Source organism: Arctopsyche grandis, chromosome 9 (genome assembly GCF_051622035.1).
Source record: "Arctopsyche grandis isolate Sample6627 chromosome 9, ASM5162203v2, whole genome shotgun sequence".
NCBI classification, from domain to species: domain Eukaryota; kingdom Metazoa; phylum Arthropoda; class Insecta; order Trichoptera; family Hydropsychidae; genus Arctopsyche; species Arctopsyche grandis.
This window is the reverse complement of record NC_135363.1, coordinates 2,091,948-2,105,470: the sequence shown is the minus strand read 5'-3', so window position 1 is coordinate 2,105,470 and position 13,523 is coordinate 2,091,948. Positions and strand designations below refer to the sequence as shown.

Genomic DNA, 13,523 nt, shown 5'->3' with positions numbered 1-13,523 from the left:
TTCTTCACTATGTTTTGCAGTTGAACGGTATGACGTAATATATTATATATACATATATATGTAATATTATATAAATTGTTGAATTGTAAATATCACATATGTGTGCTTAGTGTTGTATACGCGTACGAAGCGTTCGAATGAAGGTTTCGTACGTCGACGGAGGGTTGTTAGATTTTTAGGGTTTTAATTTGTGATTTGAGACGTTTTGCTAATATGATTGTTTGCATATGTGTACGTTTTGAATTGGAAAAATCAACATGTGAAAGCTGTCATATCACATCTCGATCAAAATCAAGTATTGTAGGTATTAATCATTTGTATCAGGCCTATATGCATATAATAAATGTACGATTTTTTTACACATTTGAGTCGGAAACGATTCGAGACATATCTGGATAGACGTGCCATTTGTGTGAGATCATTATCAATTGAATTTGCGGTTTTGTAATGTATTTTGTGGTGTGATGACGAAACCAGTGCTATATTTCTCATATCAGTTAGTTGGTGATGCGTGTAACCGTTTACCAAAGATTATTTTACCATTTGATATTTTTCTTTTTTGTTTTTTGTATAAAGTATAATATGTACGTTTGATTATTTTATTTTGTATTGTTACGATGATATATTTGAGACTGATTTATGAAGTGTTTAAATGTACTGTGAAGTTATATTTTGTAACGAGTTCTTATTTACAATCTCTGACACACACACACACACACACACACACACGAGTTCGTTACCAATTCTTTGTTCTAATTTTTTAAGTATTAATATATGTATTTATATGTTATTCGCAATGGGTGAATTTATACTTGTATCTTTGATTTAAATATATACTTAAAAGGAATTACAGACAGTACAACTTGTTGTACAGAGAATCTTTCGTTTGTTTTCTATGCATATTATCCGATTGTCTAGGTCAGGGGTCGCCAAACTCTTGGATCAAAAGAGTCAAATATGAGTAGGAAAAACGTTTATAATTTTTTGCCGAATTTTCATTACTTATTTATGGTTCATGTTTGAAAATGGTCATTCATATACTAAGAATACCAAATGAACATTTTTTCTATAACTTTGGAAAGCTATATAAATCTTCGGTTATATATAATATATAACTTCGGAAGGCTATTCAAAGTATTAAAAATCATAGTATATACCTTCTGTAATCTTTTAGACCGCTCCATTCATTTTAGGAAATTAAGTTGCTGTTTTATCTCTGAATTTTCAATTTCAGTGGCAAGACCTACAAATTTGGTGCTCCAAATGTACACCGTAAGGGGTAGTATGTATATCCCCCATGATAACGTCATTGTATATTAATAGTATACAAAAGTCAAAATTTTGAATTTTGCAAAAGTTATTACAAAAGTGGGGATTTTGGCAATAAAAGAGCCGCATTTGGCTTGCGAGCAGCAGTTTAGCGACCCCTGGTCTGGGTGATGAAACCAGTAGATTCATTTTTTATCTAATCGTTTACGATTTGTTTTGATATAATTATTTGGAGAAATTAAAAATGACCAACAGTCAGTTGGTCACTTTTAATGTGGCATCCAAACGCTATTTATTGTATTATGATGCTATACCGATTAGGTACAACGATTGAAAAACTATCTAGAAGACGCATTGAGCATTTAAAAGGATGCATAAATTTTGGCTATATTCGGTCACTGCATTGGTTTGACCGCAAGTCAATTAATTCATTTGAAAATTACAGCGGTGTAGCATTTAAAAGCTATCCTATTATGATGCTGTATCGATTAGGTACAATGACTGAAGAAAATATCTAGAGGGCGCTTTTAGCACCTACAGGTCATTTTGACCGCAAGTCAATTAATTCAATTGAAAATTACCACACGTCATTTTCAATGTAGCATACAAAATCAAAACAATTAGATTACATTCAATAATTGATAGAATATCTAGAAGAGTACTGACCATCTGACCACCATACTGACCATCTTACCCATAAACATTGACTGTATTTAGTCATTGTGCTATTTTTGGCCAAAAGTCAGTTGATACTTCATTTGAAAATGACCACCAGTCAAATGGAAGTTATCGGTTTTTTTTCAATGTAGCATCTGTACAATTGTCATAATTGAATTGTTTATGTATTGACCATTTATGAGTATAAATTTTGACCATATTGCGAATGACACTAGACGGTGATGATCGTAGGAGTGAATTATAGTCAGCGGCTCCGAATGAATTCAGCACCGTAGAAAGCAGCTTTTAAATATATACATAATGTTTTATTTTAGTTTAAGAGGCGTGTTCGGTGTTGTGATACATTTATATGTATTGTGCTTCTCGACCTTTATACGTATTGTTATGTTTGTTTGAATAAAATGAATTACTTTGTACATTCACCGACTTTGTGAAAGCATACCTTATCGATGCTGCTGAACGGCACATGTTATTACGGCACGCAAAGATATAGTCGGCGATCGGTCGTTCGATTTACACGCATTTTTCTATATTATTATTAGTGCGTAGAAAAGATGTTTTCCTTTGGTTGTCCAAATAAATCTTGATAATATGAATTGAATGAAATCAAATGTTGCAGATTCGTTTAGTGAATGTGCTCTATGTATACATATGTATGTACATAAATTGCGTGTGAACAGAGTGAATTTAATATTAAAAAAATAAATAAAAGTACGTTTTAAATGTGTAAGTAAATAGATCTGCATATTTTAAAGGTGATTTTTAGCTCTTAAAATTCTAGTTTTATAAGCCATATATTGAAAAAGAACAAATATGATTTTTTTATTGAATAAAGATAACAAAACGTTTTTGTGTACATTTTTGATATCCTATTTCAAATTAGTGATTTTATTACAGAGAGATTATAATAAGGGAACAATTTAAACGTCCATTTTATAAAATAAATGTGCATTTAAAAAAGCAAATTTGTACATTAACCTTTGAAGGACAGAGCGTCGAGATCGAACGAGTGTCCCAAACGGGAGTCGAGTAAGACCCCCACTATTTTTTAATCAAAATACAGCTTTTCTCAATACAAAGGGTTCATTATATATCTTATTGATCAATTTAAACATCAACATAAAAATGCTTTTGACTGTTTTTGTATTAAAAAATAACGACAACCATCGACATGTAAACGCACATAGGTAAGGCCAACAGGCGACTGCATGACTCAATAGCCACGCGCCAAAAGCGACGAAAACAATAGCTGTCTCATTCTCTCGCATCGATTCATCGATCAACAAGAATATGCAAGCGAACAGTCAAAAACATGGCTTATCACTACCGCCTTTAAATCATACTTTGGAACGTAGAAATGTATAAATGTATTTAATTAAACGATGTACCCCTTTTCTGAATCATACAAAATCTATTAAAATAAATTTCTTGTAGTTTATTCTAGGAATACAAGAAATATAGCTTTGAAAACCATATAGTTATTACTACGAAAAACGTAAAAATTTGGGCACTTGCATACCCCACTTCGGCGAGGGAAGGTTTGATTTGTCCCGCTTTCACTTAAAAGAAATCTGGCAACCCTAAATATATGTACTGTACAAGTTGACAGTTCTCGGAGCAGGTATTTCTCAGCTGCTGACGTCATTTTATTGCTACAGCCTCGTACAATGCCGATAATTCACCACATCGAAGAGTCACAATGCATTCACACTTGTTTTTATCTTTTTATCGGTGCAATGCAAACATTTAAAGCAAATTTAAACAGTCATGTTTATTCTTCACCATACATTAGTCATGTGAATTTCGGCAATCTTATCTACGTACATATGCAAGCGAACAGTCAAAAACATCGCTACCGCCTTTAAATCATACTTTGGAACGTAGAAATGTATAAATGTATTTTTTACGATGTACCCCTTTTCCAAATCATACAAAATCTATTAAAATAAATTTCTTGTAGTTCATTCCAAGAATGCAAGAAATATAGCTTTGAAAACCACATAGTTATGAAAAACGTAAAAATTGGGGCATTTGCAGGGAGGGTTAAAAAAAAGGGTCTGTACATTACAAAAAAATTGTGTGCAGTTCTAAATGACGGATACAGATTGGATTAGAAACTTTGCTTTGATCATCGAAACAAATTTTTGCTACTTAAATGTGTATTACAATGACCAAAATACGAACCGACAACGACCAACGCTTCTCTCTACTGGATTCCTACTATAAAAATCGCGCGTTTTTTTAAACGCTCATATCTCGTAAACGATCACCAACCAACAAAAATCATTATCATAGTCGAATTCAGTGGGTCAAACTTAGTAAAGATTGGTTAGTCTCCGCTCTGGTAATTTTTTTTGTTGCTCAGTGTAATTACACTAATAAGTCATTTGGAAGAACTGTGAGCTTCATACGCTACGGTGACATGTACTGCTGTATGGTAAGAATAGATTTTTTCGGCTACTGTTGTCACGTCTACATTACGGAATATATGAATGTACCAAAGAGTACATACTTTTTGTACTGCTGTTTGCCAGTATGAACAGACCTCAATACCAACAATCGAGGGGTCACAGTTCCGAGCTGCGACTCCAGATCACATGACTCGCATACGTGACTCCAGGTCGATCAGAGTGTGTCAATTTATCTGATTTCATTGTTGAAACGGTTCCTCACCGAATTGGCCACCTACCCCCAATTTGTCACTTCTATAATATATATATATATATATCAGGAAGGCCTAACAGGTAAACCCTAATGCGCCTTCCTAGCGAATTACAAACATTGCAGCATTTTGGTTTATCCCTGCTGATACTGAAGAACACGAAATTAACTATTAATTATTTAATCGATAGACATCTATGAATTTAGACTTCTACATACATTTTTGCATATTATACATAAATCAAATTCAGATATTGGTGACAGTTGGTAGGATGGTTTTTGCCAATTTGATGGAGGTGCCGTTTCAACAATTCAGATAAATTGGCAAACTCTCATAGGAAACGATCGACTGGAGTCACAAATGTCCAAGTCTAACCACCAGCATTTAAGATTAGCACAGGATTGAACCCGGTAACCTCTCGGTGCTAAACATAAACGCAACAAACGAACCATATTGCTGTAGAACTTTAGCCATAGATGTCGCCTTGGGGAAACCTGTAATGGCACCTTTGTAAAAAAAAAAACGAATTATGTATGTATGTACATAAATGTTAAATATTTTTATTATTTATTCTTATCATGTATATAAATTTGATATTTTCATATTTAAATCTATACATCGTAAGTGTATTATAGATATATGTTTGTATAATGTTTATCATTTCATAATAAATAAATTAAGGAGGATTTGGGGGGCGTTAAAATTTTGGACTACAGTGAAATTATTGTCAGTCGGATAAACTAGCAAATATTGAACTTGTATGAAATAATCACGACGGCTTTATTTCAGAATTAAGTCAGCAGAATTTCACAAACTTATTAATAAAATAAAACCATTGTTACGTATTAAAAATACCAACAAAAAAAAAAGCATTGCAACAAAACCTTACTCAATTATCACATTGTAGATTTTATTTTTCGTTTGTTCTTTAGTAAAAAATATAAAAATAAACTTAAAATTAATTGCTAAGCTAAAAAAAAAAAAACATAAGATTTAATTGCTCGTTACGCTTACAATAAATTAAACAATTCATTAGAGTGAAATATTCCCATTGATGATTTAAATATGCATTAAATGCTCTTTATATTGGTCAAATGAATTTAATGATATTTTTTATAGTGAAGTGCACTTAGTAGGAATAGTTTAGAATTAGACGTTTGATTTTGGTTTGAATGTTAAGCTTAATATATGTATGTATTTTAACATCGATACGAAAAAGTCAGAAACAACAATCAACAACACATGATTCAAACGCAGACATTACAATAATCAAAATTTAGGACGGGGATCGTATTCAAGATATTAAACGTTAGCCTTAAACTACGTACAGCTTTTATATAATTTAAAAATAATAATAATAAATATTTTTTGTTTTTTTTTCTTTGTTTTTGATATTCACACACAATACAGATATACATGTATATAATAATATGTAATGAAAATTTTATACATCGTGACGGCCTTCATATAAATGGATGGTTTTTTTTTTTTTATATACCTATAGATATAATACAAATGCAAACATTTTAAAGCTTTGTCATTATGCCGGTTTGTGCCGGCCGTTTCGTTCCGTCGTCATTTATTACAGCAGTGACTGCTCCAACATGATTCTTTCAAAGCCTGACGGTGGAGGATAGTGGAAGTTTTCTAAGATGAGATCCAAAATAGCACCATCGTCAACTGAAAATAGCAAATTTTCATTTTAATATCACCTTATATATTTATTTTTTAATAAATTTAAAGGACTTGTTCAATAGTTGGGCTCATGTCATAAACGCGCAAAAATATTGATTTTAATTATAATAATAATAACAAAATAATGACCAATGTGATAAGTTTCCCTAATGCGTCACACCAGTCTTACAAAAAAAAGAACAATAAAAATTGGCAATCATTCATCTCATTCAAATAGACTCTTGTTGAATCTCATGAAACTGACCAGTTCATCAACATAACAATCAAACAGGTCCAAATGTTCATATATCATTTTAAGGAACCGGATAGCCTTTACAAGAGACGAGTTATTGAAAGCAGACGTTTTCGCAGCAATAGGTTGGAAAAGTAAACGAAGACGAAAAGCTCTATCGCAGTCAGGCGCCTGAAATTTAAGATCCGTTAAAATCGAAGGGTTGTCAATACTTCCCTTTAATACTCCAAAGAAATATTTGGAAATGGCAATAATTCTTCTCGAAGATAGTGAGTCAAAGTCTAGAATATCTTGTAAAAAGGCAGTGGGAAATAAATAGGGGTAATATTTATATTTCCTCATAGAAAGGTATCGAAGCAACTTTTTTTGAACTATTTCTATAAAGAGAATTTAATTTCAGTGGTACTCTAAATTACAGACCCAAAATCTAATATGCTCCGGACCAGCGAACAATAAAGCAACACCATTATTTATTTATAGTTTTGGACCATTGTGGCATTACAAGAAGAACCTAATGCGCCACAATGGTTTACAATTGAAAAATATATAAAAACAAGTAAACTGTAAATAAAGGAAAAAAGCAAAAGCAGAAAACATGGTAAAATAAAATAATAATAAAAAAAGTAACATAAGGAAAATAATACATCATTTAGAGAGGAAAAAAAAAATAACAAAAGTGTAAAAATCAAAAATAAAATCCATAAATCCCATTCTTTGTTTACACTGAACAAAATTAAAATAGTATATAAAAATGTACAAAGGAGAAAGAAAAAGTAAAACAAAATATGAATAAAAAATAAAATCACAGCGAGGCCCAAATGGAAGAGAGTAGATTAAGATTCCACTCATACATCACATTCAAATTAAGAAAGTAATGATGAGCGCAGGTTACCAGATAAATATGTTAAAATAATATCCGATAATCTACGCTCCCCAAGGTGGAAAATATCACATTCAGGGACAGCAGCAACGATTTCATTGAGAAGTCGAATAGCTCTTGGAATAGGAGCCATTCGAAAAAGAACTGTACGAGCAGCAGGTACAACCATCAAATGATGATGTCTACCACGCACATAATTATTAGGACCAACTGTTCCAGCAACAACGGGCATGACGTATTACCACGCAATAGCTGGAGAACGAAACGAATTAACGAGAAGTTTCTCCGAAGTTCAAGGGAATTATACCCAAGCATGCCCAAACGGAAAGGAGTAGGATAGAGATATGGGTAGTACCCATACTCTTTCTTATAAAGAAAACGAAGAAATGCTTTTTGCACTTTTTCGATAATAAGCGAGTAGTTTGCTTCATGCGGATTCCACACAATTTCATTATACACTAGCTTACTTCTAACAAGCGAGTTGAAAAGCAAGCGAGAAGACAAGGGGTTGGATAATAATCTAGCATATCTCAAGACAAATCCAAGTCGACGAAAGGAAACGTCAGCGACTGTCTTGATGTGGTTGTGAAAGGTGAATTGAGGATCAAAAGTGATACCCAAGTCGACCATAGATTCCACACGCTTCAACAATACGGATCCAATGGAATATCCGTGACAATAGAGCGAATTCGCACGTCCATAACTCATAATGGCACATTTACTAGTATTCAGTTCAAGCCCTAAACTGGAACTGAACTCTAAAACAGCGTTAATATCCGCTTGAAGGAGAGAGGCTTGCCTCTCATCCTTAACAGCAAAGAATAATTTAACGTCGTCTGCAAACAAGAGACATGAAGCATTGCGCATTATACTTGGATCTTCATTGAAAAAATCCAAGCATTTTGGTAGCCCTACAGCACATATCTGAAATATGAGTGGAAGATTTTAAGTCACTCCTAAACAGTATGCCAAGATCCACAGTTGAGTCAGTTCGCGATAACTGATAGTTCCGAAGCCTATAAGCAAATATATAAATATCAACTTGAGACATCTGTTGACAACGACAACGTAATAAATGGTTTTTGAGCGTGAAACGTGAGCCTAACTAGTGAACAAGTACCTACATTTTTAGTGTAGTACCATGATAGGTCGCCCGATAGCTGATCATTTTGGGAGCATGCCTATATTAGCTGTCAAATCGATCAGGTTATTGAAAGTGATATTTCAACTGTAATGCCAAGACTGATTGTAGACGAAAATATACACTTGTTAAATTCTTCTCAAACCACCAGTTGATGTAATTATTCAAAAGATGATTTACAAACCGCCACAGTGGCGCTGTGAGTATACGCTCACTACTTGTAATAACGTATAATAGCATCACATGAAACTGATTAGAGTCCGGTTAGCTTTCTAAACTGACAGCTCTACGAGCAAGCTTGCCTTAGCTGTGTTCTGGCAATTTTTTCCGTCTTATTTTCTAAATTTTGGGGTTATGTATAATTTGCTCGAAACATTTGAATGTATTTATACATATAAGAATTTATTAGCAATATTGCTTAGTGGTGAGCGTGTGCTACTATTGACTGAGAGGTCTTGGATTCGAACTCCGATCAGAATGACCTGGTTGAAAAAATAATACGACATATAATTTGAAGTATTTCTATCGTAGTTTTATCTGATTTAATGTCTGAAACGGTTCCTCAGAAAGTGTCCCATACTTTCCCATTATTGTCACGATTGTCTCATTATGATTTGGGGAAACCTATCATGATACTGTAGCATATGCTAAAAGGAGCCGCCGTTATAATTGGTTTTCGAGGATTATCTCCAGGCTAAGTGCAAGTAGGCTAAACAATGACCACCGATTGGCTTAGTAATGGCACCCGGTCCCTTCTCAGAACTGACAGCGATAGCGTGGGAATCCATATCCGGGTACATGCCTAAGCAATAGGGAAGTAACCGGACGTCGAAGATGCAGGGAGTGACCTGTCCTTTATAAACGAGTACTTAGGCGATATCAAGGCATTCTGGACGGAGCACTGGCGGTGCGTGTATCTCCTGAATCACCAATACATGCTGTGAAACGACTTTGGCCTTTTATTTGGATCCTCCACCCACCCCTACGCAACAATACTATGGTAGAAATGAAATATTACCGTATAGTGCTGGATAAACGGCTCCTTTGATATTCGGTATGGGCACTTCCATATTCCTCCCGTTCAGGAAGAAGTTCAGCTCAATGTGATCGAAGGCGATACCTATCGTGTCGCCTTCGCACGGCATTGTCCTTGGATCGGCCACCTGACTAGTGACTGTGTGGTTACTCGGTGACGGAGGCGACGTGCCGAGCAGGTCGGTTGTTACGAGATCGGCCGGCGACTTCGGCCTGTCCGAAGTCAGTCTGTACAGCTCCAGGTTGTTGTGTCTGACCGTACCGTCGCTGTTCAAACACCACGACTCCTTGTCCATGCCGCCTGAAACAGTCACAACACCGATAAATATGTATGCAGGCTGCAACTGTAGGAAAATTGGGGCATGCGTTGCGAAACGACTTGGCCGAGTGCAACGTTCTTGAGAATTATTATTCGGCTCGTGCGGCGACGGTTTTAGGTGTATGAACGCGTGACCATGACAACGATGACGGTGAACGTTCGAGCTGATGATTATTCAGATTGATGTCTCGAATAATATATGTAAATGGAAAAGTGTCTTGTATGATATTATTTTTAATTACAGTAGAGAAACGGTTTTAATTTTATTCGTAAAGAAAAGATGGAAAACATAGCTCAAAACATCTAGATTTTAATCTATTAAATACATCGTGATCGTCTCATGCAAAGAGGAAATGGTTGATGTGTTTGTCAATTAAGTGTAATTTCAGTAATTGGCCAGTCTATACTAAGTGGCTACTCAGATTTTAAAGTTAGAAGTCAATCGGTTTTAAATTAGGTGTATTTCATGGTTTCGCGGCGAAACGTCCCCAACAAAATGATAACGCGACATAATGTCTATGGACAAAATGATAACGTAATATAATGTCTATGGACAAAATGATAACGCGACATAATGTCTACGGACAAAATGATAACGCGACATAATATGACATTCACACTTTTAAAAAATAATAAAAATATCTATACACGTCCTTAGACATATTAATAAATGAATATTAGATAAGCCAATCTATTCGAAAGTTAATCGTAAATATCAACCTCTATCATTGTCCGTAGACCTTATGACGCGTTATCATTTTGTCCATAGATATTATGTCGCGTTATCATTTTGTCCGTAAACATTATGTCGCGTTATCGTTTTGTCCGTAGACATTATGTGGTATTATCATCAGTCGGGGACATTGTATCGTTCGGCGTTTCATCGTGAATCCGTATTTCATACATATAAATGAGGGGCCAATTACTGTACATGGGTAGATATTTCATTTTAAAAACTGCTATTGAGTAGGAATGAACAAGAGCTCCATTTTAGGCCAACGAGGTTCCCACTATTATTTTTTTTAATTTAAAAATCGCCAATTACCATAGTACACATTAATTTTCCTCATTTAATTACATTCATCAATCAAGTTAATAAGATGACCTAAAAGGATGATATAAAACAATTTTTTTGAAATGTAATTTACATACATTAACTACGTTAGATCATAAATGAAGCCTCAAAAAAAGGACACTTTCTGTAAAATCATTGCACAACATACCGTGTACTCTATCTAGATCAGTATTTCTTGTAGCTAGTCCGATCGCCCAGACTCCACCCTGCTGCAGCTTCACCTCAAAGTAGGATTTGGATTGAACTAGCGGGGCGTTACCGAGGGCACATCCCGAGCCGCACACTCGTTGACCACCTTTGACTATCACAACCTCATGACCTGAACAGAATGAAAACAATTTAGCATACAAAACAACGGCTCTACATATAGACATATGGAAACAGATATGTAGTAATCGTTCAGGTGGAACGTTACTATTAATCAGTATAATATGTATATTTTTTTATGGTGTGAGTGGGTAGGGTTGATTGTTGAGCTGTACCCATGTGTGAGGTGTCCAGCTGGATAGGATTATCGGGGGGCCTCGGGGGCGGAGCCGGGGTTAGTCTGAGCCCCGTGAGACATCCTCGTAGGCAGCAGAACATGTCGCGGGAGCCCCCGGTTGAGCCGCCGCCCCGCAACCTAACCTCAATCGCTAGGTTTGACAGCAGCCTTCGTCACCGTCACGACACACAACTTAACGGTTCGTTCGCTCATCAAATGTCAAACGATTCCAAAACAACGGCAATGGGAAATTACCCACACGCGAATACCTCACTAAATTGAAATTTTTACCTCGTTATTACGAAATATAAATTGATTTATTGTCAGTAACGAGTTTTGTCACTATTTAATCCACAATATGTTACAAATAATATAAAGTGGTGCTTTTTGGTAATTATCATATTAAGGGCATGCACAAATGAGTATTTTGAAAAAAATATAGAATTTACGTTCCTTCTTTTGGGGTTTCTTCAGAGAATTTCCCTCAAAAGTAGTTTTTGGCTAGCTAGACATAAATGGGAACCTTTTGTGTTCTTTATGATGCTCTGTTTACTACAAGTTTTTTTAACCCGCTTTAAAGTTCAAGGTAAAGCCCTCAACATGAGGCCACCACCAGAGAAATTTAATAATAATAAAAGGGCCCTTACGAATAAACAATTGTTGTCAATATTACGCGGTACGTCTCTATAAATACGCTACATCGCACGGAATACAATCGGATCAATTTACTTATAAAAATGTATCCCATGTTGTTTATTGTGTGTTTTTGAATGCATTGTACAATTTTTACCGATGCTTGCCCATCTTGCGAATAATATAAACAAACAGAGAAGTTTTTATTGGACATACGTCGAGCACCAAGCATCAAATATGACTGATTATTTAGGATTGTCTGTGGACAATCGTCACTTCACAACAATATGACGCCTAAAGCCACTTCTATTAATATAACATTTCTCTGGCCACCACCCCCGAATACAGTAATACAAGTAATAATACTTTTTAATAATTTCATTAGATTCTTTAATAATAATAATTTAGTTTAATTTTATAATTTCACTAGATTCAAAAGGTAAATAATGTAATCATCCAAATGGACAATAACTTTAAATTTACTTAAAGTTTTGATAGAATCTCACTGCAATAAACATGTGAAATTTTGATAGGTGCCTCTCCAGCTCGTTTGTGTATATATTTCAAACACACACGCACTTGAAACACATAAATATTAGAGGTACATTTTAATTTTAATCATAAAATTTTTAGACGATCCTCCTAATTCACTCCTAACGATTCGGCGATTATTCTTCAAAAAGTTACGAAAAACTCCATCAATCGAAAGCTACACACGCGAAATATTGTACTAACGAGAACTCGAGAGCCAGATGTTCCGTGATCGAGATTTGAGTGACTTGCGCGAGATCACTTTGTGCGGAATAATCCGTTTACCCTCCTAACACTATCCATTGTGTATAGTACTATATATGTAACTAGTAATTTAATTATCAACCGGAGAAACCAGTGAGACAAACTAATCCAAACGCCCAATTGTTATAAACTAGGCTGATTTCTTTGATTTATCTGTTCTTTTTTTACAAACCTCCTTTACGTTTCACTTAAGATTACAATTCAGGAAAAAAATTGCCTCTTATCCGATCGTTTTCATACTTTACCATATTGCTCATTTTGGTCATCAATATAAGTAAATGGATCCTCCGCCATTACGATAGAGATAAAATATCGTTTAAGACGCGTTTGGTGTTTGCAAATTTTAAATCTGGGTGGCGTCTATGTAGTCTTTAGTTTTATACATAGATGGCGGTAGTAAAATAAAATTATTGTGTATTTTTATTCAAAATAATAATTTGTTGTCACTATTCAGTGTAAAAAAAAATACGAAGAATATCGACTGGCACATATTTTATTTTACATGAACACGGCTCAGTAGGAGAAACATGTTTATTGGCTATTGCCGAATTATTGGTCAGTAGGTTTTTAAAGTTTAAAAATAAGAGCGTGTGGCATTAATGAGAATATTTCATGCCCTCTATGG

The 13,523-nt window shown here is 34.7% G+C and overlaps 1 protein-coding gene across 1 annotated transcript; it reads right to left on the bottom strand.

The window, feature by feature from the left end:
• Positions 1-5,999: 5,999 nt before the first annotated feature.
• Positions 6,000-11,853, bottom strand: LOC143916565 (SPRY domain-containing protein 7). Its single transcript, XM_077437709.1, has 4 exons — positions 11,469-11,853; positions 11,135-11,305; positions 9,576-9,893; positions 6,000-6,289 (listed from the first exon to the last, which is right to left on the bottom strand). The coding sequence occupies exons 1-4, from the start codon at positions 11,569-11,571 to the stop codon at positions 6,192-6,194; spliced, it is 690 nt and encodes a 229-aa protein (XP_077293835.1). The 5' UTR covers positions 11,572-11,853; the 3' UTR covers positions 6,000-6,191.
• Between the last annotated feature and the right edge of the window lie 1,670 nt (positions 11,854-13,523).

What these genes read in the sequence shown, in the direction of transcription:
- LOC143916565 (XM_077437709.1), bottom strand. Translation starts at nt 11,571, where the DNA reads ATGTTCTGCTGCCTACGAGGATGTCTCACGGGGCTCAGACTAACCCCG. An exon ending in GCTGGACACCTCACACATGG is followed by an intron (nt 11,306 to 11,468) that starts GTACAGCTCAAC and finishes CATTCTGTTCAG; the next exon opens with GTCATGAGGTTGTGATAGTC. An exon ending in CGTTTATCCAGCACTATACG is followed by an intron (nt 6,290 to 9,575) that starts GTAATATTTCAT and finishes TGCTATTTTCAG; the next exon opens with TTGACGATGGTGCTATTTTG.